General features: G+C 60.0%; 2 protein-coding genes across 2 annotated transcripts in view; both read left to right on the plus strand.

Annotated features, from left to right (window-relative positions):
• Positions 1 to 24,402, plus strand: part of XXYLT1 (xyloside xylosyltransferase 1) — a 134,632-nt gene extending 110,230 nt beyond the window's left edge. Inside the window, exon 4 of the mRNA XM_038583231.1 lies at positions 23,040 to 24,402. Within this exon, the coding sequence (XP_038439159.1) occupies positions 23,040 to 23,436 (397 nt within the window). The 3' untranslated portion in view covers positions 23,437 to 24,402. The remainder of the gene's footprint in view (positions 1 to 23,039) is intronic.
• On the plus strand, positions 2,478 to 3,802 carry LOC119877842 (voltage-dependent anion-selective channel protein 2). The gene has a single exon (XM_038583232.1). It carries the CDS (start codon positions 2,614 to 2,616, stop codon positions 3,496 to 3,498), a length of 885 nt encoding a protein of 294 aa, XP_038439160.1. The 5' UTR covers positions 2,478 to 2,613; the 3' UTR covers positions 3,499 to 3,802.
• Positions 24,403 to 27,567: the final 3,165 nt, after the last annotated feature.

The raw sequence follows: 27,567 nt of genomic DNA on the forward strand, positions 1-27,567 counted from the left end.
AGCACCCACCCCGTAGGTGCTTCTAGGGCCTCCAGGAGCCTGAAGGGTCGACACCGTCCATTGGGGCCCGAGGTTTACGTTGCTGGACAAGAAGCGGCTGGCACTGGTCTGTGCCTGATACCCGGGAAGTGGCGCAGGACGTCCCGGTGCAGGGCGACGGTGACTCTGGAACCGGCAGCGCCAGCCAGAGGCTGCCTTCCCGCCCCGTGTCCCAGGCACGTTGTCTGGCAAGAGCCAGCCTCCGCCTGCCCGAGCGAATGACTGCGCGGAGGCCAGACCTCGGTCTCTCCCTAGACTGGGCTCTGGCACCTTCTCCCAGCTCCCCGGGCAGGCACCAGGACCCGGGCCCTTGGTCTTGGGGGAGCGAGGTGGGGCAGCCGTCTGCGGGGCCCCGGGTGGAGCACAGACCAGGGGGTCGGCACCCGCAGCTTTCCTGGGGAGCGTTCGGAAGGGGCAGAGCTCGTGCGGGGCGGAAGGTGGAGCAGAATGCAGAGATGCTCCTGCGGCAGAGCGCCGTCCTGGTGACGTGGGTTGGGGGCTGTGCTCTGAATTTGTGTGTGTGTGTGTGTGTGTGTGTTTCTGAATTTTGATCCCCGGGGCCTGTGTAAGTGGCTCAGTGGCTCCAGCCAAACGGGATGCTCATGGTCCCCTGGGGCTGTGCCGGGCTCTCACCTTCTCACCTCTGCTCGTGCTGTCACCCGGGGGCTTCTCTTCACCCACCTCCACCTTGAGCAGTCTTCTCTGTGTTTCGGGGCCAGCTCGGTCACGCCTTCATCGTAGGCTCGGTGTCCAGCAGCGGCAGGCGCGCCCTCTTGCCCGGTCTGACCCTCAGGGCACGTCTCTTTCCGTTTCTCCTGGCTTCCTCCGCTTTCTGCCCTTTGGTCCTGTGGCTGCCGGGCAGGCCTGCCCCTCGCCAACGTCTCTGTCACCTGGGAGTGTCTTCCAGGTCAAGAGTGGTCTTGTGGGTTTTTTGTTTGTTTGTTTTTGTTTAATTTCTTATTTATTTATTTATTTTTAATTTTTTTTATCTTGTTGGTTTTTTATTTTTATTTATCTATTTTTTATTTATTTCTTTATTTTTTTGTCTTCTTGGCTTTAAGAATAACGATAACCAACCACCCTTAGCTCTCTGGAGCGGACGTGGCGTGCCAGTTGAGTGATTGATATCAGCACCCACGTCATTGGCATAACAGCAGATTTGTTTATGCGGCGACAGTAATGCCAAGGCAACTGCAGAAGAAATGAGTTCCTAAGGCATTTGCAGCCCATCTTTTTTTTTTTTTTAATTTTTTTCTTTTTTGCAGCCCATCTTAACGTACGTTCTGCACACATGGCGTGCGTGCGCTATTTGAAGCAAGCTTCCGCCATTCAGCAAGCAAGTGATGTCTTATATTTACATATTTCGCCCCCTCCCCGCCCCCAGGAAGCATGCAAAAAGGACAGCTTACCTCTATTTTAAGTCTTGGAGCTGAGTTTATATTTCCAAAAATTCTAGCAGGTCACACGGCGCCAGGGCTCGGTGGGGACAGCATCTACCAGAGGCCCGGCAGACAGCCCTCGCGGCCTGGGGGCGGCAGGCTTCTGTTGTGCGAAGGCACCGGCGGTGGTGGGCGGGTGGGACGGCGACGGCACGGTGGTGTCCAGAGCTGGTCCCGCCAGCCCGTCCCTTCCCTACAGGTGTTCACGGTGCCGGACGCGCCGCCACACCTGCTCCTGGAGAGCTGTCCCACCCAGGAGCACCCGGGGCCCCCAAAAGCAGCCCTGCTTGGCCTCCCCCTGTCCCCATCTCGTCCTCCCTTTCCCCTCCCCTCTGCTTCCCCGGCATCCTCTCCCCCCTGCCCCGCCCCACCCCTTCTCTCCCCGATTCACTCATTCACTACAAATTCGTATGTTGAAGTCCTGACGCCAGTACCTGGGAATTAAGTCATTACAGACACAGGCGAGGTCATGAGGCTGGGCCCTAATCCAGGATAACTGCTGTCTTTATAAGAGGGGGAATTTAGGGCAGCCCCAGTGGCTCGCGGTTTAGCGCCGCCTTCGGCCCAGGGCCTGGTCCTGGAGACCCGGGATCGAGCCCCATGAGGGATGCCGGGGAGCGTCGGCACACGACCAGAAGCGAGGCAGGAGGCGGGAGACATGCAGCGGCCGCTCCTTCCAGCCCCCAGGACGACCGACCGCACCTGCCCCGGACCTCAGACTCCAGCCCCCGGGACCGTCGGTGCCGGACACAGAGCCCTGGCAGGCTCACGCCCCCCCACGCAGCCCAGCCCCGGGCTCAGCATTGCAGCTTGCGCCCCTCGGCTCGGCTGGCCGGCGCCTCTGCTTGCGTGGGAGCCCCGGGCGCAGGCCCTCCTCTTAAACCCTGAGCTCCTGGCGGGGGATGGAGATCCGCGGAGAAAAGGGAATGGCTCTGCCGTAGCGCAGGGAGCGTGACCTTTAGGGGCAGACGGACTACGGTGATTTAAAATCTGGACTCGGCTCCTTCACTTCGCCCTCCAGCCGGGGTAGCTGCAGCCCGACCCTGAGCGAGCCCCGCAGCCCGAGCTGCGAGCGGAGCGGCGGTAGCGGCCCCTCTCCGGAGACCACCAGATCACCCCTTCCTGTGGCCTCGCCATGGCGACCTACGGGCAGAACTGCGCGCGGCCAATGTGTGTTCCTCCATCCTATGCTGACCTTGGCAAAGCTGCCAGAGATATTTTCAACAAAGGATTTGGTTTTGGGCTGGTGAAACTGGATGTGAAAACAAAGTCATGCAGTGGTGTGGAATTCTCAACGTCTGGTTCATCTAATACAGACACTGGTAAAGTTACTGGAACCTTGGAGACCAAATATAAATGGTGTGAGTATGGTCTGACTTTCACAGAAAAGTGGAACACCGATAACACTCTGGGAACAGAAATCGCAATTGAAGACCAGATCTGTCAAGGTTTGAAACTGACATTTGATACCACCTTTTCACCAAACACGGGAAAGAAAAGTGGTAAAATCAAGTCTTCTTACAAGAGGGAGTGTATAAACCTTGGTTGTGATGTTGACTTTGATTTTGCTGGACCTGCAATCCATGGTTCAGCCGTCTTTGGTTATGAGGGCTGGCTTGCTGGCTACCAGATGACTTTTGATAGTGCCAAGTCAAAGCTGACAAGAAATAACTTTGCAGTGGGCTACAGGACTGGGGACTTCCAACTACACACTAATGTCAATGACGGGACAGAATTTGGAGGATCAATTTATCAGAAAGTATGTGAAGATCTTGACACTTCAGTAAACCTTGCTTGGACATCAGGTACCAACTGCACTCGCTTTGGCATTGCAGCCAAATATCAGTTGGATCCCACTGCTTCCATTTCTGCAAAAGTCAACAACTCTAGTTTAATTGGAGTGGGCTACACTCAGACTCTGAGGCCTGGTGTCAAGCTTACACTGTCTGCCCTGGTAGATGGGAAGAGCATTAATGCTGGAGGCCACAAACTTGGGCTTGCCCTGGAGTTGGAGGCTTAATCCAGCTGAAAGAAACCTCTGGGAATGGTTATCAGAAGATTTGGCCTTAATATATTTCCAGTGTGACCAGCAGGCTTCCCCTCCTCCCTCCCCCAAGAAGGTGATCAAAACAAAGGATGATCTGAACAAGAGCTGTATTTTAAATATTTAGACAGTTACTTGTTAGCTGGTTTCTAGTTAAATTGGTTATCTATCTAGTTACCAATACTGCAGTCGTGCAGTCACCTACCTATACATTATTTAAATGTATTTAACTGTTAAATGCGCTACCCACCAATAATGAAATAGACCTTTATGAAAACTGTGCAATTGTGTGCATGTTTGTTTTTATGTTCCTATTAACATTGAAGATTGCCATTGAACCAGAAGGATCAGTGGAAGTTTTAAGATGAGGTTAAAAAATTTCTGTTAAATTCGGCCATCACTAGAATTACTTTTGGTATCCCCAGACATTACAGATTATGAATAAAAACAAGTATACATAAAAAAAAATAAAAAATAAAAAAAAATAAAATCTGGACTCGGCGATTTTTTTCCATCCTTGACTTCCTTGAGACCTCGCCATCCGATTGGCTGTATCGTTGGGGTGGCCGTGAAAGCTGGAGAAACTACGGGAGAGCTCTGAGCACACCTAGCGCCCGAGACGCTGGCTGCCTTCCCTGCGGTCGTCAGCGCCCCGGAGCACGGCACCAACCGCGGCGTGTGGCGAGGGCCTTCCCGTCCGCTGTCTGGGCGGACCTACCCCGGTTCCGGCCTCGCGCGTGCACATGCGTGTGCGAGACCGAGGGCGTCCCATGAGAATGCTATTTTTTTCTTTATGGGTTTATAAAATTTTTCGGCCTTTTTACTTTGAACACTTGGTTTACAACCAAGAAATTGATTTTAAAAAAAAAACAAAAAACAAAAAGGAAAAGTATTTTACTAAGTCTCGATTTAAGTAAAGCAAGACAGTCAGCAGTTTGAGAACAGTCGAAGGTTCTTGGGAAAGATTCCAGTCTATCTGGCTCTTAGGATTCCTTTTATAGCTCGCTACGCGCATGCATTTTCATAAATGTAGTGCTTTGCGTTTCTAACTAATGTTACTCCTCGGTGGGTTTTAATGTGCGGTTATATTTAATGAAGAAAACCCAGAATGGGGACGCCCAGGGGGGCTCAGCGGTTGAGCGCCTGCCTTAGGCCCAGGGCGTGACCCCGGGGTCCTGGGATCGAGTCCCATGTCGGGCTCCCTGCGTGGAGCCTGCTCCTCCCTCTGCCTGTGTCTCTGCCTCTCATGGATAAATAAATTAAAATCTTTAAAAAAAATAAAAAAATAAAAAAACCCAGGGTGAATGGCAGAGCAAGGCAGTGTGGTGGGCCCTGCGCGGACCTGGGACTGGGGTGCCGGTCACCCCCCAGGAGGCTGGGCCCCACGTGGGGACGGTGAGAGGGGGCCGCGGAGATGGGAAGGGGGCGGCTGCAGCTCCCCCCAAGCGCCGCGCGGTGCAGCTGTGCGCGGGGCGAGGGGCGTTAAGCCGAGTGACCCGGGTCGGACCGTCCGGCAGACGACGGTCTCTCTGCCGGCAGCGGGGGCGGGCGGGGCTTCCTCTGCCCACGTCCCCCCGGCTGGGAGGGTGCCCTGGAATCCAGATCTGGATCCTCTGCTTGAGGCGGGAGGCCTGGGAGGGCCGGCGGGGATGCCGCTTGCCGGGCTTCATCTGCCCCTTGGCACCACCCCCTGGGCACTGCCTGAGCCGCCGCCTCCCCTTGAAAGGAGTTCGCAGGCCGCTTTTCCGTCCCGTTGAGCTGAAGGCGTGGGTGGAAGGTCGGACCCGGCAAAACAGAACAAACGCTCTCTTCTCTGTGCACAGGCGGGCGGGGGGCTCTGTGTGTTCAGGATTTATTTTTATTTTCTAATCCTGTTAGCGACAGAAGACGACTCTAAGGAGCCCTCTGACCTTGGTACCGCCGGGGGCAGTTGTCTGTGGTCTGTGGGTCCCCGGCCGGGCGTCCTCTTCCCGTCTCTCCTCCTCCCCTCCCTGTAGGGGCTGCAGTGCCCTTGGGGGGCGGGAGCGCTGCTGCCTGGGGTCCGCCCTGGGGACCCACTGCCCGGCCTGTTGCAGCCGCCGAGGCACTGGGAAGGCAGCGGGGCAGCAGTAGGACGAGGGGGGCGGCCACCCTCCGAGGTTCTCGGTGCAGGGCACCCTAGACCCTTCCTGCGCGGCCACCCCCTCCTCTCCAGGAGGGTCCACACCTCCCCAGCAGGGGTCTCAGCTGGGTGCCCTCCGAGGGCCGGCTTCTCAGGGCTCCTCCCCTCCGCAGCTGGGATCCCTGGGCTCCGGAACATTCCAGCGCCTGAGGCTGAGACACCGTTTGGAGGATCCGAGAGAGGACGAGGCTCATCCCCTGAGATGGGGTGTGCTGGAGCCAAGCTGGGCCCCAACCTTCTCGGGGTGGGGGGGTGGGGGGTGCAGAGTCCAGCAAGAGCGTGTCTCTGCCGTTACCATCAGTGAATGACGGACGTACGTGTGGCTTCCGCAAGGTGTGACTGTTTTTCTCATGGTGATAATACAGTCTTCCTGGTTATCAGTTTATTGGTGACAAGTTGGACAGTTGACATCAGGAGCCCACGTTTCACGTACGCCCCCTGTCTACAGGATCAGTACCCGGGGCTTCCAGTAGTGAGATGCTCCACGTCAGTGAGAGGCCTGAGAGTAACCATCCTCGCACTCGCCGAAATGCTGTCACTCCAGGAAAGGGGAAGGCTTTAGGCTCATCGAGGAGTAATAGTATTAGGGTTTTGGTTTCATTGTTTTTTATTTTTATTTTTTAAAGATTTTATTATTCATGAGAGACACACAGAGAGGCAGAGACTCAGGCAGAGGGAGAAGCAGGCTCCATGCAGGGAGCCCGACGCGGGACTCGATCCCAGGACCCCGAGGTCACGCCCTGGGCAAAAGGCAGGCGCTAAACCCCTAAGCCACCCAGGGATCCTAATGATTCTTTTATAAAAAACAGAAATTCAAATAGAAGTCTGCTCTATAATCTTGCAGATGAGCCTATCACAGAGCAGAACATTAAAGTTCTATTACTCTTTTTTAAGAGATTTTTTTATCTATTCATTTGAGAGCGAGCGCGCGCATGAGCCGAGCAGGGGGCAGGGTCAGAGGCAGAGGGGGAAGCAGGCTCCCCGCTGAGCAGGGAGCGGGGTGCGGGCTCGATCCCAGGGCCTGACGTGAGCTGACGGCAGGCGCTTAACCGACTGGGCCGCCCAGGCACCCCAAGTTTTAGAAATCTTCTAGAAAAGTCACAAGTTTGTATACGCGGCACCGGCCCGTGTTGGGGTCCCTCCACACCGGCCCCTGTCGCTCCCCCGGGGGGTGTTTTAGAAGCCCTGGTGGGTATTTCTGTGCGTGTGGGGTGGCACCATTTTATGAGCCTTGTGATCTCACTTCGCTATTAGGGAGCAGAGGTCCAGGACCAGAGTGAGTGTGGTTATCGTCGCGGATGCAAGGGAAGGAGAAACGCGGAGTAACCCGCAGCTCCTGGCTGCCAGTGCGGCGCCTCGGGACCGCCCAGGGAGCTCCCTCCATGCAGGTGTCCCGGCGGGGGGGGGGGGGGGGGGGGTCGGGGTCCCACCCGTTGCCCCCGGCTGGGGCGACCTGCAGATGTGCCTCCTGAATGTGCAGCCAGAGCGATCGGGAAGCCACAGAGCCCGGGGAAGGGGCTGCCGACGGGCGCCCAGCAGGCCGGGCGGAGGGTGCTGTACTCCCCGTAACGGTGTTTGTTTGACGTGCGTGTGCTGCCAGCCTCTAGGCTCAGGATACTGGACGGCGTCTCCTCGCAGTGCGACGTCGGGTCGTGTTGGGCTCGCCGTGCTGCACGCCTGGCCCTGGGCGCCCTGGGCCTCCTGGGCCTCCTGGGCCTCCTGGGGCCAGCGCTCCCGTCCCGTTGCTGCCCGGCCTCCCGGCCATCGAGCCTTTCGTCCTGCGCGGCGGCCCCACAGTCACGCCCGGCGCTCCTCGTCGTAAGCTGCATTAGACGCCCCGTGCGGGGAGCCAGCGGCCCGAGCCTGTCCCCGGCCTCAAGGCAGCAGCTGGCCGCTGTTCCCGCCTGAGGGCCGACGCAGTTTTACAGAGAGGACTCATCTGGCAGGAAGAGGGTCCGAGAGCAGCTGTGGGGACAGAACTGTCGCCTCTGCCCGGCACCTCGTCTCTCAGCCACTTCCCTGCCTTCTCACCGACCTGTCCTCCCTACAACGGCACACACGGGCCACGCAGGGTGGGGGACCCCTCACGCCACCCTCATGTGGGCCGCGCGGCCTGTTGGCAGCACCAGCATGAGTGCCACCCCCCCCGCCCCCCATGGGCTCCCTTCCAAGCCCTGGGTCCCATTGAATGCATAAAGGGAACCCAGATGACACTAGGAGACCGTTTTTATGGGAAAATGCTCAGAAGTCCCAGAAACGCCTTGGAGCTGTGAGCTGTTGGAGCGTCGAGCTCTGCGGCGGCTGGAGGCCGGGGGCACGCGGTGCGGCTGGGCCCTTAGGTGCCCGGAGCCTCTGCGGCCCTGCTCAGCTCTGCTCGGGAGGCGCGACCCCCGCCTGCTTTCTTCTGCGACCTAACGGCTCTTTTATTCCCTGAGGTCAAAGGGTGCTGCTGGGATCCGTCACGTGACAAGATTATGTTGTTTCCCCAATTCCTTCCCCTTGATGGATTCCAAACGTCTCGAGCATCATCGCCTTTCCCCCCGTTTATCTCCATCTAGGTAAAGGCAGGGACGCAGTGAATGTCAACAGCCTTTAAAAGGCAAAGAACTGAGATCGCTGGATGGCTCAGTGGTTAGCGCCGCCTTCAGCCCAGGGTGTGGCCCCGGGGTCCCGGGATCGAATCCCCCGTCGGGCTCCCTGTGTGGAGCCTGCTTCTCCCTCTGCCTGTGTCTCTGCCTCTCTCTCTCTCTCTCTCTCTGTGTCTCATGAACAAATAAATGGAATCTTTAAAAAATATATTTTAAAAAGATTAAAAATAAAATAAAAGGCAAAGAACATTTTCCCTTTTTGAATTTAACTCCTCGCCTCACCTGGACGGGTTCTTGTGGGGCCTGAGCAAGTGCGACTGAGGCCCACACAGCCTCTGACAATCCAGAACCGACGAGCGCCGCGCCGGGTGGGCCGCGGGCCTGCACTCCTGTTTTGTGTTTTTTGTTTTCTGGTTTTTTTTGTTTTGTTTTTTTTTTTTGCAACCAAACTATCGAGTGGCCAGCACTGAGGAGCTCGGCCCGGACTTGTGGCCCCAAATCCCAAGCTGTGTCCCTGAAAACCCCCACGTCCACACAGCATGCCCGCTGCCCCTTCCTCCACTGCCCACGGCGCCGACCGCCAGGTTAGCCCCCGCCTCCCCGTCGGGCCGGGCTGTGAACGGAGCCGTGCCTTTTTCGTTCCTTGGCAATCTAAAACTTTGGCAAAAATCAGAAAACATTCCCTCTAACAGACATATTTTCTGACATATCTCAGTTTCGTACGTCTCATCTTGACCAAGGGCCAAGGGTTCTCATTTCCATTCAGAAAATATGTTAATCAGAGAGACACCTAAAACCACCATGTCTTACCCAAATCTCTCAGAAATGTATAGTGTGCAAAAGGAATATCCCTGGGGCTAATTACTGTTCTAAAATATTTAGTTAACCCCCGACGACGCAGCCCCGACGTTCCTGCCACGTGGGAGGGCATCCACCGTGCGAGGATGGTCCCCAAGGCCAGAGCCTGGGGCCGTGGGAGAGGCCGTGCACCCTGCGCTCCGGGAGACGCCTGCCTCTGGGGTGTCGCGCCCATGGGGGCCGTGCGGCTCCAGGAGCTTAGTCTGGGAGCTTCCCAAGGTCCCACGAGGAGTCTGGCCCTGAAGGGGCTGTTGGGTGAGCCAGGTGGTCGTCCCGCGCCGGCCGCCCTGCGCGTCTGTCTGGACAGAGTGGGCGGTGAGGGCCCCGCTGGGCCTGCGTACCTGTGGGCAGGTGTCTGCTGGCCTCTGGCGAGAGGGGACGGGAGCACAGGGGCCGCTGGGCTGCCCAGGGCGTGCACGTGGGTGCGTGCCGGGTGCCGCCGTGACAGGGGCCCTCCCCGTCCCCCCACCTCCCCCCCACACCCTTCCCAGGGTGTGTCCGCAGCCGAGGCTGCTGCTTGCGCTTCCTCCGTCGGGCTGAGAGCAAGCAGGAGCGTCGCAGCCTCCGCGAGTGGACAGCGGAGCAGCCCTGGGTGTGGTACGGGCCCCGTGGGATGTGTGCCTCCCGGGTACGAGTGGGCGAAGACACGCACCTAGCTGGTTTGGATGGGGTCAGGTCGGGGGCGGCCAGCTACTGCTGTGGGGAGGAGGCAGAGAGAAGGTGGCCGGGAACCCTCGAGGACAAAGGGCTGCCCCTCGACCGGCCGGAGAATATTCCAGAAGTATGGCTCCAGGAGCAGCGTCGACACAACGGCTCTTATTTTCAGAGGATGCTGATCACTGTCCTCAGGTGGTGGCTCGGACTAGCATCTGTTCCGCTCTTCCCGCCCGTCAAGTCCTGGTTGGCTGTCGCGGGGGAGCCCAGGCCCCAGTGCCCGCCCCCCGGAGCCGGGAAGCCGCAGGGGTCTAGGCAGCCCAGGCGCACCTGCAGGACACCCCAGGGTCGCTGCCACTCCTTGACCCTCGTGAGGAGCCTGCAGGGATCGTGGAGCCGTCTGGGGGGCGCGGAGGAGAGCCTTAGACGGGGGCCACCTCCAGTCTGAAGGGGGAAACCCCTCCGGGGAGTCAGCGCCACGCTGCAGGGAGGCGGAGAGGAGCTCACCGGCGCCGGGTGGGGCCCAGGCTGGCGGCCGTCCGGGCGGACGGAGCGGGGAGAGGCATGTTGGGGTGGAGCCCTCGGGGAAGCAGGGCCGGCACCTCACGGCCGACCCCTTCCCGTGCCCCCAGCCCCAGCCCGCCCTGCATTCGGGGAGACGCACAGAGGCGACAGAGAGCCCCCGGGTGCTGGTGCTGAGGCCGTCCTGGGCGACGGGGTGTCGAGAACCAGAGCCGCAGCGTATCCGAGCTGGGACGGCCTCCCTGTTCTGCAGGGGAAGACGGGGCAGGGACCCAGCCTGTGTCACTGTGCCGAAGTCACCGTGATGGGGGAGTAGTCTTCGCCACCTGTGCTGCACCCGGAGTGCCCAGGAGGGAAGCCCAGGCAGGGGCTCCTGACCGCTCTCCGTCCGCTGCTGCCGGGCCCTGGGCGGCCACACGCTGCCACTGAGTAGTCCCTGAGCCCCCGTCCCCCACCCTCGTCGGGGAGCCAGCCGTGAGCTGCCCTGGGCCTGGCAGCGGCTCGGCCTCTCCTTCGCCCCCACCCTGCCTCCTGCAGGCCACCCCCACCTGTGCCGGCGGCTGCCTCGCCGCACCCCTTGGTCCCTCCGGCATCGAGGCAGCCCCCCGAGCGCCCTCCCGGATGCTCCTGGTCCGGGCCTGCTGCCCCACGCCTGGCTCCCCCACTCGGACGCTGTGCTCGGGCCTGGAGCTGCCTCCCCTGCAGGCCTGTGGCCCCGCCGGAGCCGGCCATGCCCAGGGACCAGAAGGGCCCTCGGTTTGGCGACTGAGGTTTGGGGGAGGAGCCGGGACTCCAGGCTGCCTTTGAGGAATTGTTTACTTTCAGAATCAGGCAGCTCTGATAAGCCCCTGGGATGGTCCAGCCTAGCGTGTCTGCGATCGAAGCTGGCCTCAGAAGGACAAATTGTTTTCTGGGTTTCCTTCTTTTTTTCCTTTCTTTAAAAAAAAAAAACAAAACAAAACTGAAGGCAATGCAGCAGAGTGCCAAGGGTGAGGCCTCCGGCGGCCAGGGGCAGCTAGCTGTGTGGGCGCCGGGCAGGCCAGGGGCAAGTTGGGTGTCTGGGTGGCCCAGGGCCAGGCACATTTTGCCCAGATGTAGTCTCCATACACAGATGACCCCTCAGGCACTGCCCTTGGGCGAGGAAAGGCTTAAAAGGCTGAGAAGAGTCTTCCTGCATCTTGGGGAATCACGGAGCCGTAGGAGGTCCCAGCAGCTCAGAGGCCTGAGGAAGACGGGGCGCCAGCTCGGGGGCTGCCTGGAGGAGGGGGCCGGCCCAGCCAGCCCTCTGTGCGCCTCTCCCCTGGGCGCGCGAGCCCAGTGCCCACGAGGACCGCCTCTAGCGCAGCAGTCTTGCTCCTCACTCCCGGATCCCCCAGCTTGCCAGCCTCCACCCATTGCTCTGTTGATACGCGGAAACGGGTTTTAAAAGCAAAACAACAAAATCCACTCACGCGCTGGTGCCACCTTTATTTTTATTTTTATTTTTTTAATTTTTATTTATTTATGATAGTCACAGAGAGAGAGAGAGAGAGAGAGAGAGAGAGAGGCAGAGACATAGGCAGAGGGAGAAGCAGGCTCCATGCAGGGAGCCCGATGTGGGATTCGATCCCGGGTCTCCAGGATCGCGCCCTGGGCCAAAGGCAGGCGCCAAACCGCTGCGCCACCCAGGGATCCCTGGTGCCACCTTTAAAGGAAGATCAACTCTTGACGTCCGGTGATCATTCTGGACATGGAACCATAGGCTTTCAGATTAGAAGGGGAGCCTAGGGCTGATGACCCTGTGTCACAGAGGCAGGAACTGGGGCCTCGGGAAGGGAAGTGACGTGCGCAAGGTCACCCTACATGCGGTTGCAGAGCGGGTGCGGGGGCAGGCGTGTGTTCGCAGAGAACCCACATTGCTTCTCACCAAGTGTGACCCGTGTGCACGGCTCCCGTCATCTTGTGCCTTCTCCAGAAAACCCCTCCAACAGCCTCATGTCCGTGCAGGAGCCCCGAAGCACAAAGAGCTTCAGTACCTTTTCCGGGCTCGTAAGCGGAGGGTCGGGATTTGCATCTGCTCCCAGAACCGCATTCTCCACCCTGTGATGCACCAGTACGTTTTCAAGGCAGTGGGATACTAGTATACACCTGCTTGCCCGCCCTCGTCCCCCTGCTCCCCCTGCACCGTCCCCCTCCACCGCAGACCCAGACCGATCATCCCCGGGGTGGAGGGCGGCAGGGCCGGGCCGCCCTCCTGGTGCCTTAAGCTTCCAGGGAACCGTTGCCCAGTTCCCCCTCCCCGCTCTCCCTTCCCAGGGCCGTGTTAAAATGCGTATGAAATTTATTTATTTATTTATTTATTTATTTATTTATTTATTTATTCATTCATTCATTCATTCATTCATTCATTCATTTTGAAATTTTGAAATCTCTAAGTGCCCGTGCATGTACCTACTTTACCCATTTGCAGGATAAAATGGCACCGTCGCGACTCCCGCGGTTTTCATGTCTTTATAGAAACACTAACAATGCCGTCCTTTCTCTTCTGAGCGCGACCCTTGGGCCAGCAGCGTCAACACTGCCTGAGAGCTTGGCAGAAGCGCAGCCTCTGACTGAGAATGTGCACTTGGACGAGATCCCAGGGAGCCCTCACGGGGTGCAGTCTGCCCGGGAGAGGCCCCCGCGGGGCAGTGCCTGCGCCCTTGCTCTGTGGGTGACCAGGGGGACGGCCTCGCCCTCCGTCTGTTGCCCCCACGCGGTCACTGCCCTTACCCCGACCGAGTCCGTGCCACCGCCCGTGCCACCAAGGCATATGGCAGCGAGCAGGGGCAAGCAAAGGTGCAGGTCAGCTTCAAGCAAGTGTGAAAGCTTGCAGACTGTTTTTTCTGGGCTTGAGAAATAACAGATTTTGGTGCAGCCCGGTGGCCTTTGTGCCTGGCTCAGCCACGCCCACAGTCTCCCCAACATCCAGCTCCCGTGTAGCAACAGCCCCTCCGTAGAGCGAAGGGTGTGGGGCTGGATTGCCTGGGCTTAATCCTGGGCCCAGGACTCAGGCCCGCGCGTGCTCCCCCGGCCGCCTTACTGCACACGACTGCGCTGTGCCCACTGTCCCCGAAAGCGCCCTAGCGTGCCTCCTGGGCACTTCTTTTCTGTGTGCCCTGGTGCTGTGGGCTAACGGGGGATTCTGAGGGCATCTCTCTCCGGCTTTGTCTTCACCCGGATGCAGGTCCCTCCGTCAGCCTCAGTTCAGGGGAAGGGCAGGACTGTGGAGCTAAGCCGGGGCCTGGCCGCCCGTGCCAGGCCAGCTGCACGCGGGTATTCAGCAGCCCCTCCGGCCGGCTGCATACCCTACAGCCCCCTGGGGAGGTCTCAGGGCTTCCACCAGATTGCAGCTCCTCCCTAGCAGTGAGGTACAAGCCTTGTATTTGGAGGCCGGACATCTTCCAGCGCCCCGGCCAGGAGGGGCCTCGCCAGAGGACCGCAGGCGTGCCTGGGTCGGGTTACCATCGGGTCCCTTCATTGGTCATCTCTCACGGTGGCACCTTGCCGTGGATACGCATTCCTCAGCTCATGGGGCCAACATTTCTATGTCGCTTTCCCCGTCCTCACCCTGCGAGAAACGCAGGGGTGCAAAACAAGTCTCCTCCAAATGTGTCTCTTTGATGAGATGGACTGTTGGGGGCTGAAGGCGGTTGAGATTTGCAGACTCCAGGGAAATTTTGCTTCTCTCTTAACTTCCTAGAAGAATCTAAAGGGAGAGTCTTTCCCACAGTAAGAGTCATTACCAGGGACACATTTTATCTAAACGATCCGTCTGTATGGCGGTGAACCTCTAATCACTAAACGCCTCTCTTTTATTGCACCCTCCGCCCCTTTGATGCCCCAGCCCTGCTCCATTCTGTAGCTCGGGACGCCATGGCTCCTGCACGTCACCTTTGTCTCTGAACCATTCGTGTATATCGGGTTCCTGTTCGTACAGAATTAATTGTCGTTTTCTCCTGTTGATCTGTTTCACGTCACTTTACTTCTTAGACTGGATGGAAGAACCATTGAAGGATAGAAGAAAGCTTTTCCTTCCCAACAGAGCCCTGGCTTCCCCCAGTAAGGACCCCGGTGGCTCCAGCCCACAGGACCCAGGCACATTCTCCCCCCAGCTGCCTTCCTGAACTATTGCTGTACCACTTTCATTCACCATTCTCCTCCTTTAAATCCTACCATCTGATTTCAGTACCTTTTTCCTTTGTTCATTCTTTAATCCGTCCATCCACCCACCCACCCACCCATCCACCCATCCACTTATCCATCCACCCACCCCTCCATCCATCCATCCACCCATCCACTTATCCATCCACTTATCCATCCACTCATCCATCCGCCCATCCACCCATCCATTTATCCATCCACCCATCCACACACCCATCCACCCACCCACCCATCCACTTATTGATCCACCCATCCATCCACCCACCCACCCACGCATCCACCCATCCACCCACCCATCCATCCACCCACCCACCCATCCATCCACCCACCCACCCATCCATCCACCCACCCATCCACTTATTGATCCACCCACCCACCCATCCACCCATCCATCCACCCACCCACCCACGCATCCACCCATCCACCCACCCATCCATCCACCCACCCATCCACTTATTGATCCACCCACCCACCCACCCACCCATCCACCCATCCATCCATCCACCCATCCACCCACCCATCCACCCATCCATCCACCCATCCATCCATCCACCCACCCACCCACCCATCCACCCACCCACTTATCCATCCATCCACCCACCCCTCCATCCATCCATCCACCCATCCACTTATCCATCCACTTATCCATCCACACACCCATCCACCCACCCACCCATCCACTTATTGATCCACCCACCCACCCACCCACCCATCCACCCATCCACCCATCCATCCACCCATCCACCCACCCATCCACCCATCCATCCACCCACCCACCCATCCACCCGCCCATCCTCCCATCCACCCACCCATCCACCCATCCACCCACCCATCCACCCATCCATCCATCCACCCATCCATCCACCCACCCGCCCATCCTCCCATCCATCCATCCATCCATCCATCCATCCATCCATCCATTTGAAACTTAGAGTTCTCAAGGGCCTGCTGTGAATCAAATGCCCACACCAGGCCGTCAAGTCATAAAGATGAATAACACACGCTGGTTATTGATGCCAGGGCTCCTGCTTCCACTCAGACCTTCCACACGCAGGCAGATCCTTTATCCATCTCTATTGATCCCTCATTGCCCTTGTAAACCACTTCTCTTTCTCAAACCTTTATTGGTACCCAGGTCCCTCTGTCTCCAGTCTCTGTAGTTCCCATTTCAGAGCCTGTATCTTCTCATTTATGTCCTTCCTCCAGTCTCAGCTGTGTCCTGAGAGTTCCCTCATTTTGAGAAACTCCTCTGTCTGGTTCCTGTGACCCTGGGCAGTGTTTCATATCTCCCTGCCGTATTTTGTTCACCTGCAACATGGAGGTGATACTACTTATCTCGTTTGTTATCAACAGTAAATGACGACTTAAAACTGGGTCTGACACATGGGTACGCTCACTCAGTATTGGCCATCACCGCGATTACCCTCCTCAGTGTCCCCACCCCACCTCTCACCCTGTATTTCGTACCTCTGTAGTCTGGCATACCCATCCCTTCCCTGGGCAGGTGGACGTCCCTCCGTCCTAGTGCCCAGCTCCTTAGTCTCTGTCACTTACTCTGCCAGAAGTCTGTCGCGTTTCCAAGTTGCCATCCTCTGCAGCTTTCAGTACTATCACATTCTCATACGCAGTGAGGTAGGCTGGGTGGGGAGCCAGGAGCATCCAGGGGACACTATCTAGGAAATAGGGAGCAGTGGCTCCCAGGGGCTCCCAAGGGGCACGCACAGGACAGTGCAGTCACAGGGGACCCATCCAAGTTCCCCGTCACTGGAGTAGAGTTTACGGAGGATCAGCCAAGTGGGGAGCTCGGGTGGGGTCTAAGACCCATGAGGCCGTGATGAGGCCATCACCGCAGCCACTGGAACTATTGTGGGTGCATTTCCCAGCTCCTCTTCTCCCGTCCCCTGAATGTTGGAACCTCCCAGTTCCCTCATGCCTGCCTCATCCTCATGTCTGTGACCTGCATCCAGCCCCCTGCAGGGCTCCCCACATCACTGTTCCTCTGGCTGGCATCTGTTCAAGACCGAACAAGCCGTTCCCCTTTTTATCCTCCCGGCCTTGCCCTGGCTGTCACCGTCCGCCACCCCTGTTGTAAGCCAGGCACGCAGCCCCTCAGGGCTCCATCTGCCTGCTTGAGCCCTCCAGTGCCCCTTCGTCCATCATCTGCCCCTTGTCCCTCTCCAAGCCCTCCCCGTGCAGCCCTCCAGGGCCCAGCACATCATGCTCTGCACCTGTCCATCAGGTTGAGTGACCGCACGCTCCCCAGCCCACCCACCTGTACTCCTAGCTCTGGGCAGCAGGGGTGGCAGGGAGCCCCTGTGGCCGAGATGTCCGGGCAGGCTGGGCATGGGCCGTGGTGGGTGGGCAGGACACCTGCCTGCTCCCTGGATGTGTGAGAAGAGGACTGGCACTTCAGAGAAGGGCATCCTGCCCTCCCGTGGGCATCGGGAAATGGGAAGCTCTGGGGCCTTGGCCATGCCAAGCCTTCAGAGGCCTCGCACAGATCAGCAGCCCTTCTCTGGAGGAAAGAAGGGCTGTGGGCATTTGAGGGCCGCCAGGCTCAGGATGGGTCGGGCCATCTTGTGGCAGGCCCGGGGCCTTCCTGGCGAGGATGTCCGCCCTCTGTGATTCCACTGCTGTGCCAGGTTTCACAGAGATGGCTGGGCTTAGCTGGTGCAGCCTTGGGGATGGGACAGTGTTGGCCACAGTCTTTATTCTAGGTGTCATGAAGCGGGATGCTGTGTCGGAACAGAAGCCCCCGGGTGGTTTGTGGCTGCCTAGGTGGCTGATCTGGGGTCCTCGCACACCGTGGGAGGAGCCTGGGCGTGGTGGGGTGTCTGCGCTCCTGTGCCAGTCAGGGCCGCCCCTCACGGGCATGCGTTTGGCAGTTTGTGCCCACGTTTGCTCCTGTAGACCGTGGCAGCCGTGTGGGTGTCTCACCCCCACCCCGTTATGGCCGAGCAAACCCAGGCCCTTGCCCCTGGCCTGCTGAGTCCAGGGGCAGCCCCTTCATCCCACGACTGACATGGTAGGTGCGCTCACGTCAGGGTCTCCTCTCCTTGCTAGCCCACCACTTTCCTGAGGGCAGGATGCCGTACTTGCCATTCTCTCAGTTGGGTCGGGTACGCGCTCCATTAACTATTTGAGTGATTGCTGATCGATTAGCCCCTCAACTCAGTGTGCTGTCTGGGGTTCCTGCATGTCTCACTGAGAACTAGGAGCTACGGGATCCCCGGGGGGCTCAGCGGTGGAGCGGCTGCCTTCAGCCCAGGGCGTGACCCTGGGGTCCCAGGATCCAGTCCCCTGTCGGGCTCCCTGCAGGGAGCCTGCTCCTCCCTCTGCCTGTGCCTCTGCCTCTCTCTCTGTGTCTCTCGTGAATAAATAAATAAGATCTTTAAGAAAAAAAGAAAGAAAGAAACCAGGGGATACCGCAGTGTGGGGTTTTGGGCATCTCTGTCTCCTGGGTCTCAGCCCACGGGGGGTGGGGAATCCGCGGAGGCGCCCTCCTGGTCTGGACAGTGTGAACACAGGGGAAGGTAGGCTGGGTGCTGTTTCCCTTCGTCCCATTGCTGGCGCGTGTTTCGGTGAATCGTGGGCCCCCTGCCCGTTCACGTGCTGAAGGCCTAGTTCCCGGGGCCTTATTTGGAAGCAGGGTCGTCGCCGATGCAGGGGGTGAAGGGCGGCCCGTGGGGTGGCTGCTGCTTACAGGGCGGAGAGCTGGACCTGGACGCACACACGGGAGGCGTGAAGATGAAGGTGGAGGCGGCGAGGCCTCTGGGAGGAAGCCAGAGGCCGGGGAGACTGGAGCTCCGGCGCGGCCCTGGGGAGCCCTCCCGCCCCGGCCCACGGATGCAGGGGCTCAGTGGTCTTGTCGCTGGGAGCCAAGAGCTCTCGGGGAGACTCGGCTCAGGCAATGACCGCTACCCTGGAGCGACCGCCGGCTTGGCAGTCGGGAAACGGCGTCCGGGCAGGTTTGCCGGGTGATCGTAGCCCTTCCCCCCTGCCCCCCAGGCCCCCAGCGCCTCTCACTGCCTCATTGTGTCAGACGGGCGGGCAGCGCAGAGGGGCCTCAGGCTGCCTAGCAGGAAACCCCGTGGCCTCCGTGCAGGGAGGGCTGCACAGGGGGCCTGGTGCTGGTTCCTCCGGGCGGAGGGCCTTGCCTCCCTTCCCGCCCCCCCCCCCCGGTGCCCCAGGATGCCCCTGCTCTCCTGCCGGCAGCCTGGCCCCAACACCCCCAGCCCCACCCGTGCCCCCTGCCCCTCCCCGGGCCTGTGATCCCCTCCCAGCTCTGAGTGCTACGGCGGTCGGACAGTAGGTTGCCGGCCCGCAGACAGGGCTGGTATTTGAGAAGAAGCACACGTTCCTTCTGAGGCTCTGTGCCATCCACCTGCTGTGCCTCGCCAGCCCCGTCAACCACTGGGGTGCCCGGCACCGCGGCCGGGGCCTGCATATTGAGCTGGGAGAGGCCGTGCCTGCCGGGAGGGCAGGTGTGCACTCTGGGCCTCCGAACGCTTGGCACCGAGTGGCCTCTGCTGCCGCGGGGCCCGTGCGGTGGCGGAGGAGCAGGTGCCTTTTCCGTGCAGAGGCCTTCGCGGAAAGCAAAGTGCTCAGCCAGGGCACGGGGCCGCCCTTCCCGCGCGTGGCCACAGGCCGGGCGATCTCCGGGCCTCAGCGTCCTGGTCCGCCCCATAGGAAGGCAGCTCAGAGTCTCCGTGCGTCTTGGGGTTCTGGCGCCCGTGGCTCTCCTCCTGGTCCCGCCACCCCCAGCCTGCAGGACTCCGGCAGCGTTTCCGCGCAGCGGGGCCAGAGGCCTGACGTGCTGTCAGGGGCCCGTGGGGGCCGCTGTGGCCCCGGCGCCGAGGAACGCCCTAGGGGTCGGCCGTCAAGCTTCGCAGTGGCCGTCCTGCTCCTGGCAGCCTGTGTCGTCTCCGGCTTGGCTCCCCAGGGTGGCGGCTCCCCAAACCCGAGGGCCTGAGTCCACTCCCAGAACCTCGGCCCGGGGCAGGACTGAGGGACGCTGCCCTTGCTCTGAACCCAGCCCCGCATCACCCAGAGCTGCCCCCGGCCGCCCCCCGGGAGCGGGGGATGGAACACCGGGCCGCCGAGCGCCGCTCTTCACCCCCGGCCTCCCCCCTCGGAGGACTGGAAAACAGCGTCCCTTCCAAGGCAAACAAGAGCGAACTGGTCCTGGGAGGCGAGCGTGGGCACGAAGGGAGCCGTGTTTCCTGACCGCAGCCCTCGCCCGTCAGACCGTCCAGACGGCGCGCTTCCTCCGGCGGAGGCCCAGCCTCGCTTGCTCTCGGCGGCTTGGGGCTGAGCGATGAGCACTGGGGGCCGAGCCACAGGGAGGAGCCTGCCCGTGACACCATCGGGAACCTCAGGAGGCGGAGCCCTCTCTACTGGAGAACCAACAGCCTGAACTCGGTCTGGGCTGGCACGGGCTTCTGGAACATTCTTAGGGAGCCTTATGCAGACGGCCCAGGCCCGATGCATGTTCCCGTCCTCGCTTCTCCCCCCTTGGAAGCGAAAGTGGCAAATGCTGAGCCTCACAAGCTGAGAAAGACCAACCCAGGAGAAGATCGTGCAAAGATGGGGAGGTGCAAGGGCCCTGGGGTGCTGGGAGGAGAAAGGGTCATTCACGAGAACCTGTGTCCTTTCCCGGGCACGCGGCTCTGTGTTCCCTGGCCAGGCTCTGGTTGCCGTGGCAGCGATCACCAGGGAGGAAACCACTGCTTTCCAGAAGGGTCTCGAATACCTTTTTCCATAAAGATGGGTTTTCTTCATGAAAATTAATGTACTAGTTTTTTATTTTTCACTTTTTTTAAAAAGATTTTACCTATTTACTCATAAGAGACACAGAGAAGAGAGAGAGAGAGGCAGAGACCCAGGCAGAGGGAGAAGCAGGCTCCACGCAGGGAGCCCGACGCAGGACTCGATCCCGGGACCCGGGGTGACGACCTGAACCCAAGGCAGGCGCCCAACCGCTGAGCCCCCGGGCGCCCCCTGTACTCGTTTTTCAAATGGTCCTTTTTGTGATTGTTAGTTAGGGCGTAGGGAGTAGAACCAAGTTAGAGAAGGCCTTGCCCGTACCTGAAAGGATGCACTTAATCTGTTTTCCCAGCAGCCCCCCCGCCCCGGCGCTGGGGAAGGACTTGGGGCTCACAGTGCTCGGCCTGCATGAGGGCTTGCTTCCCGCCGAGGCCGTGTGTGAAGAGGAAAGAGCCTGTGCCCTCGAGCGCGTGTCCCAGGTGACACTGCAGGGTGGGAGCGAGCCTCCGCAGGGCCCGGGACTGGGGCAACGTCTGGAGGCTCCCGGACCCAGAGCCCGACACCCGTGCTCACACCCGGGCTCCTGCCGCCGCCGAGCCCCGCCAGTACCTCTGCACACCCTGCGGGCCCCTCGGCCCGGCTCCCGGGTGACGCCGTCCGGGTGGGCACCGCGGCTCCTGCCTCCCTGCCGGCCGGGTCCCCAGAGCCTGCGGCCTCGGGGGCACCTGCCAGCCTCATGGATGCGGCCGCTGCTGCCGGGAAGCCAAGGCCCAGGTGACAGGGCTGTGCAGCCCAGTGGGGCCCGCGAGCCTCGGCCCCGTCCCTGTTGGGGTGTGACGGCCCCGGGCTGCCCGGGGGACACCACAGGGTGCGCCGACCCTGCATCCCCTCGGGGCCGGGCGCACGGGGCTCCATCCCCAGCTGCTGCAGCTCCTGCACCCGCACAGGTGACGCGGAGGCCGAGGACCCGCCTGCCGTGGCCCTGCCTGGGGACAGCGAGCTTCAGGGCGCCCGGTCCCCGGTCCCCGCTCCAGGCTGTGCAGCTGCTTCTGCACACACCCTGCGGCCTGCTGATTTCCTGTCCCCTTGGCGAGCTGCCCTGGGCCCCGGCCGGTGCCGGAGGATCCCCAGCCCAAGCCCCAGCCGCATCCCCGGCGTCCCTGTCCCCGTCGAGTTGTCCCCTGCTCGGGAGCCCCTGCCACGGGGGCGCCGTGCATGGTGCTGAGGCCGCAGAGGTGGTGGCGGGGAGCACACCGCCCTCCCCTCCCCCCTCCCGCCCCTCCTCCCCTCCCGGTGCCAGGCGGCCCAGATCCTTTCAGTAAAATGTCAGCGGCTTGTGGCCTGGACCCAAGGTGACCATTTGGAGGAAACACGGTCAGATGGACCAAGCCGCCAGAGGCCCTGGGAGTCCGTCACCGCAGGCTCTTGTGGCTGGAGGGGCTGCAGCCTCTCCCGGGCTCTGGAAGCTTCTGTTTGCCGAGGTTGTCATCTCCAGGCAGACGCCGGAGCTCGGCTCCTCGCAGGCCGCTCACAGCGGAGTTCAGACCACAGACCTGTCCTCCCCTGTCCTCCCCTGCGAGCGCTCCCCCTCCCCTTCCTGATGCGTGATGCAGAGCCTCCCCAGTCCCCGTGGAGCCAGGCTGGGAACCGGGGTGGATCTCCGGGCCCCCCGCCGCCTTCCCCTCCACCGCCCACTTCCCTGCCCCGGATCAGGAGGGTGGGGAGGACCCAGGGAGGCTCAGGCACGGCCCTTCCAGGTCCGAGGCCTCTGGGGGGAAGGGGGGTGTTGACGATGGGGGTGCTGTCCTGCCCTCGTCCCCATGAAGGCCCGGCCCGCCGTCTCTCCCCCTCCCTGCAGTGCCCGGCCCGCTCCGCCCCTGCAGAGCCCAGCCCCAGCCCGGGAGCTTCGGGAGGGCAGGAGGACAGGGTGGTCAGCGCTCGGACCACGTCCCCACAGGGAGGCTTCTGGATCTGTCTTCCCTTCTCCAGATGGAAGCGTCTGGACAGAGGACTGGAAGGGTCCACAGACCTGGGTCAGATTCTAGGTCTGCCTTGAGGGAAATTGGACTTGAGACCTTCCCTCCAGGCAGCCGGGTTCCAAGCGACCACTGCCGCCTGCCCTGGGCTCCTTCACGCCTGCAGCCCCTGCCCGGCCTTGGGGCCTCGATGAAGGAGGCTCCGTCTAGCAGGGGCTGGTTTTATTTCAGCCTGAGCTCGGCTTCCCACCTCTCAGCAGGTCGCTGCCCACAGGTGCTTCCCTCCTCCTCCCCCTCCTCTCCTCCCCTCTCCTCCCCTCCCCTCCTCTCCTCTCCTCTCCAAGGTCACAAACTTAAGGTGTTAGAAAGTTCCACCCGGATCGTTGCCACCCCAAAAAGTGGGATGGCAGGTGCCTAGGTTTACTGGTCCGCAGTCCTCAGCCACCCACTAACTGGTGGCAGGACCCCGGGCGACTACAGAGCCTCTCTGTGCACCTGTGTCCCCAGCGGCGATGCGACACGGGAGGTGGGCACGCGGCCTGCTGCCCCCCGAGCCCTGTGCCCGCCTGAGCCACAGTCACTCTGCGGGTGCCACGTGCTGAGAAGACCCGAGGCTTGGTGAAGGCCTGGGTCCCCGTATGGCTGTGCCGCGACGCAGACCCCGACCCTCAGAACCTGTGCATCCCTGCGCTGGGCTCCGAGCAAACGGCTTCCCCGTCCCCGGGCTGGTCGTCAAGACCCGGGAGCGCGGGGCCGGCGAACTCTTACCCACGCCAGCGAGGCTAAACCTGCTCTCTCTCCCCTTCCCAGGCACACATTCTGGCAGTTTCGCCACGAGAACCCCGGGACCCGGGTCGGGGGCCCGCCCCCTGAGGGGCTCCCCGGCTTCAACAGCGGAGTGATGCTGCTGGACCTGGAGGCCATGCGCCGGTCCCTGCTCTACGGCCGCCTGCTGGAGCCGGCGCAGGTGCAGCGGCTGGCGGACAAGTACCACTTCCGCGGCCACCTCGGGGACCAGGACTTCTTCACCATGATCGGCATGGAGCACCCCGAGCTCTTCCACGTGCTGGACTGCACCTGGAACCGGCAGCTGTGCACCTGGTGGAGGGACCACGGCTACAGTGACGTCTTCGAGGCTTACTTCCGCTGCGAGGGCCACGTCAAGATCTACCACGGGAACTGCAACACCCCCATCCCGGACGCCTAGGAGCCTCTGCGGCTGCGGGCTGCGGGCCGCGGGGCAGCGTCTGGGCCTTAGGGGCGTCGTCTGTCCCAGCCCGAGGCCTGGCCGCGCTGCAGGTGCTCCCGGGGGCGCGGCTCCGCGAAGGGCGGACGCAGACCTCTGGGCGAGAGAGCAGGTGTTTAGAGACGAGAACGGACAGGACATGCCATTCCCTGCCCTCGGCCCCCAAATCTTGAAATCCTTTCAAGAGCCGGCCTTTCTCAGACCAAACATGAATTTATTTTAAATGGCCAAGCTTCCATTTTGCCAGAGGGAACAAGCAGCACTGCTGTCGCTCCCAGGGAGCTCTGAGGTCCAGCGCCCCGTGGATGCCAGCCCGCCCGGGAGGCTGTGTGCGTGCGCCCGAGATGCCCACACGGCGCGGCCCGGGTGGAAGGCGGCTGCCGGCTTGGGGTGCGGCGTGGGGGGCCAGCAGCGGCGCCCATGGAAGCCTGGGCTCGTTACCGCAGCTTCCCCAGCCTCCTGCTCCCAGCTGCCCCCCAGAACGTCACGATCCCTCCTTCCCCCCAGTCGGCCTCGGGGGCCCCGGGGGCCCGGGAATCAGATCCACCCTCAAGGAGCAGAGCTCGGCCGCCCGCGGGGACACGCAGCAGAGTCGCGTGCACGGAAGACGCCCTCCATGAGCACCCCGCGGTTCACTCCAGGACTGACCAGCGTTCAGGCTCTTTACAAAGTCATCCCGTGACCCTCGTATCGCAGCGCATCAGACCCCGTACCTTAGAAGGAGGTAGGCTCCTCTCTGGGCGCGTCCCCTCGCAGGATGCAGACAGGAAGCCCCCGGCGGCCCATTAGGTCTAGTCGGGTTCTTAGGGGAAGAACTGTCGCTGGATTTCCATCTCCTTTTATTTCGGTTTCATTCACTTTTTTTTATTATTATTATTTCTCTTCACCGTGAGTGAGAATAGCTAATAAACAACCTTTGAGAACACAGTGACTATGTCGTCTGTTCTCGGGTCACAGTTTACTGCCACCCGGAGGGCCTGAGTCAAGAGTGTGGTCACCGTTCCTGAGAGCCCCCGGCCCGGCCCCGCGTCCCCGTGCCTGAGCGAGCCGAGCTCCCGGAGGGTGTCTGCGGGCCCCGGGGGAGCGTGGCTGGGACGGGGAGGACAGTGGTGTCCTGTCGCTTCATTCTTCATATGGGCCAGCCCTGCTGCTCCTGGAAGCAAATCCCACCCTCCCCGTCTCACCGCCCTGCCCCGAACCCTCCGGTCACGTCAACTCCTGACGGACAGAGCACGTCTCCCACTGGACTCTGTTCTGACGGAATCGTTCTGTCCTCCTGGGTGCTTGATTCCCTATTTAGAGCCACTAGTCACTGAGTGCCTGCCGTGTGCGAGCATCGTCTTTGGGGATTTACGCACACCCTTGGTAATGCTCGTGAAAACCTCATGGGGGCAATTCAGAAATCCTACAGTTTATTGTAAGCGAACGCCAATAAAAAAAAAATATACAAAAAAAAATTAAAACTAAAAAAAAAAACACAAAAAAATAAAGTTTATTGTAAGAAAACAACAAGAGATGTGGACAGAGTCATTATCACACCAGTTTTTTTTAAATAGAAGACACCAAAAATTAAATAAGTAAGTAAATAAATAAATAAATAAATAAATAAATAAATAAATAAAAATAAAATAAAGTAAAATAAATAAAATAAATAAAATAAAATAAATAAATAAAAAATAAATAAATAAAATAAAATAAAATAAATAAAATAAAATAAAAAAGTAAAATAAAATAAACTGGGAACAACCTAAAATGTTGACTAGGGGAGTGGATAAATTATGCCACACCGATATAATAAAATAATCTAGGCATTAGAATCCTATTTTTCAAGAATATTTAATGCCTTGGGAAATGCTTACAATGTGCTGAGAATGCAAAACCTAGGATCTTATGTACAGAAGGTCGTAGGTGTGTGTGTGTCTATGTAAGAGAGCCTGTTCCTCTATATTTAATCAGTTCAACTCCTAGAAAACTGTGTGTTTTAAAGGCCACATTCAGAAAAGAAAACGGACGATTCTGTCGATGGGAAAAACATGGGTAATACGCGGGAGGGTTTTAGACGGGCAACAACCGAGGTGTGTTTCCTACACGGACCCTAATAATTCAGGCATTTCTGTAGCTACGAGAGCCCTTTGTTGTTGCAGAGAAAAGACAGTGTACGTGTCGATGAAGATGGGCCGGAGCCAACCCCAGTCTCCTCGAGTCCCGTCCCCATCCCCACGGGGCCCCGTTCCGTTTGCCCAATGGAAACTCCCTGTGGAGCATCTGCCGGTCGGACGGAGCAGAGCCGAAGTCTGGGCCGGGGCTCGGAGAGCGCATGAGCTGTGCCTCGCAGGACCTGCCTCGACTAACCGACCCCGCCTCCTGATGCGTCCAGGCCCGTCTGCACATGCAAGGCCCAGGGAGGGGTCGGCAGGCAAGCAGAAGCCCCTGAGCAAGCAGGGCCTGTGGTGGAGAGGACCTCGCACCCGAGACAGAGGCCTGCCCCTGAGTCCGTGTGCGCCCTCACCTGCCGGGCGATCTCGGACAGCCAAGGCCACCTCTTAACCCACGTCGACACTGGTGACGGGACGTGTCCAGCCCAGGAAGCGGAGGACACGCAGACGCAAGGGGGTTCTGAGGGTCACGGCTTAAAATACTCTTCCCACGTGGTGAATGGCAGCCACTGGGGGCACGTCCTTTAGCCCGGTGGGGGACCCGACGCTTGCCCGCAGGCGGTCATGTTTGTCGGCCCCCACTCTGCAGGGGCCCGGGCTCGTCTGGGAGGTCAGGGCTCCTGGGATGCGCCCTCCCCGCTCCGGGCTCAGCCTCTGCATCTGCCAACACCAGGGCGCAGAGGACTGGAGCTGACCCCCCGGCACACGAGTGGGCACCACCCATCTGCGCTCACGCGTGCGTGTGGTCGGGACTCGACATCCAAGGCGCGACCTGCCGACTTTGGCTCATCATGCTCCAGCTTGAACTCGTGACCGTTCAAATGGAGATTTGCACACGGGGTAGGTGTGCGCCCTGCCCCACGTCCCAGCAGGCACAGTGAGGGATGCAGGGCCGCGGCCCCTCCGCCTGTGGAGCCCTGATGGCGAGGACAGCGGGGCCTTGTCTAGGCTCGGCTACGCCACCGCCTCCCGAAGACCCTCCCCGGCGCTGCCGCGTAGTAGAGGACGCGTGCCCCCCACGGTCTCACCCTGCGGAGGACGGGGTCGGAGCCCCAGCTGGGGAGGCCCGCGGGACACGTGCACGGCTGGCCGGCCGCTCCCCGACGCGATTGCTGTCCTCGTGAGAACAGGGCACTTGGACGCACGGACACACCAGACGTGCACGTGCTCCGAGGAGGGCCCTGTGGCCACACAGTGAGGAGGGACCTCGGCAAGCCGGGGGGACGCTTCGGAGGAACCCAAACCTGCAGGGGCGCCTGGCTGGCTCCCTTGTTAGGCACCTGCCTTCGGCTCTGGTCGTGACCCCGGGGGCCTGGGATCGAGTCCCAGGGTGAGACCGTGGGGAGCCTGCTTCTCCCTCTGCCTCTGTGCCCCTCGCACGTGTGCTCTTGCTCTCAAATAAATAAATTGAATATTTTTTTTTTCTTAAAAAGGAAGAAAGCAAACCTGTAGACCCCTTGACCTTTGACTTCCAGCCTCCAGAACCATGAGACAGTACCTTTCTGCTAAGTCCCCCTCCCTGCCCCACCCCCATCCCCCAGGGGTCGGGGGTATTGGGTACCGTGGTCCCAGCAAACTGACACACTTCCCCAGCCGGACGCTTCCGGACGGTCAATACACTGCGATTTCTGTCCACCTACCTGTTGGCCATCTGTACGTCTTTGGGAAAATTTCTATTCAGATCCTCTGCCCATTTTTTAATCAGATTGTTTATTACGTTGCATGAGTTCTTTACATACTTTGGATAGCAACCCCTTATCCTGATTTGCAAGTATTTTTTCCCATTCCACAGAGGCCTTTTCATTTTGTTGATGATTTCCTTTGCCCATTGAAGCTTTTCGGTTTGTTGTCGTCCGGCCTGCTGATGTTCGCATTTTTTGCCGGTTCCTCGGGTGTCATACCCAAAAACTCATTGCCGAGACCAGTTTCGAAGAGC

Source organism: Canis lupus, chromosome 33 (genome assembly GCF_011100685.1).
Source record: "Canis lupus familiaris isolate Mischka breed German Shepherd chromosome 33, alternate assembly UU_Cfam_GSD_1.0, whole genome shotgun sequence".
Taxonomy (NCBI): Eukaryota; Metazoa; Chordata; class Mammalia; order Carnivora; family Canidae; genus Canis; species Canis lupus.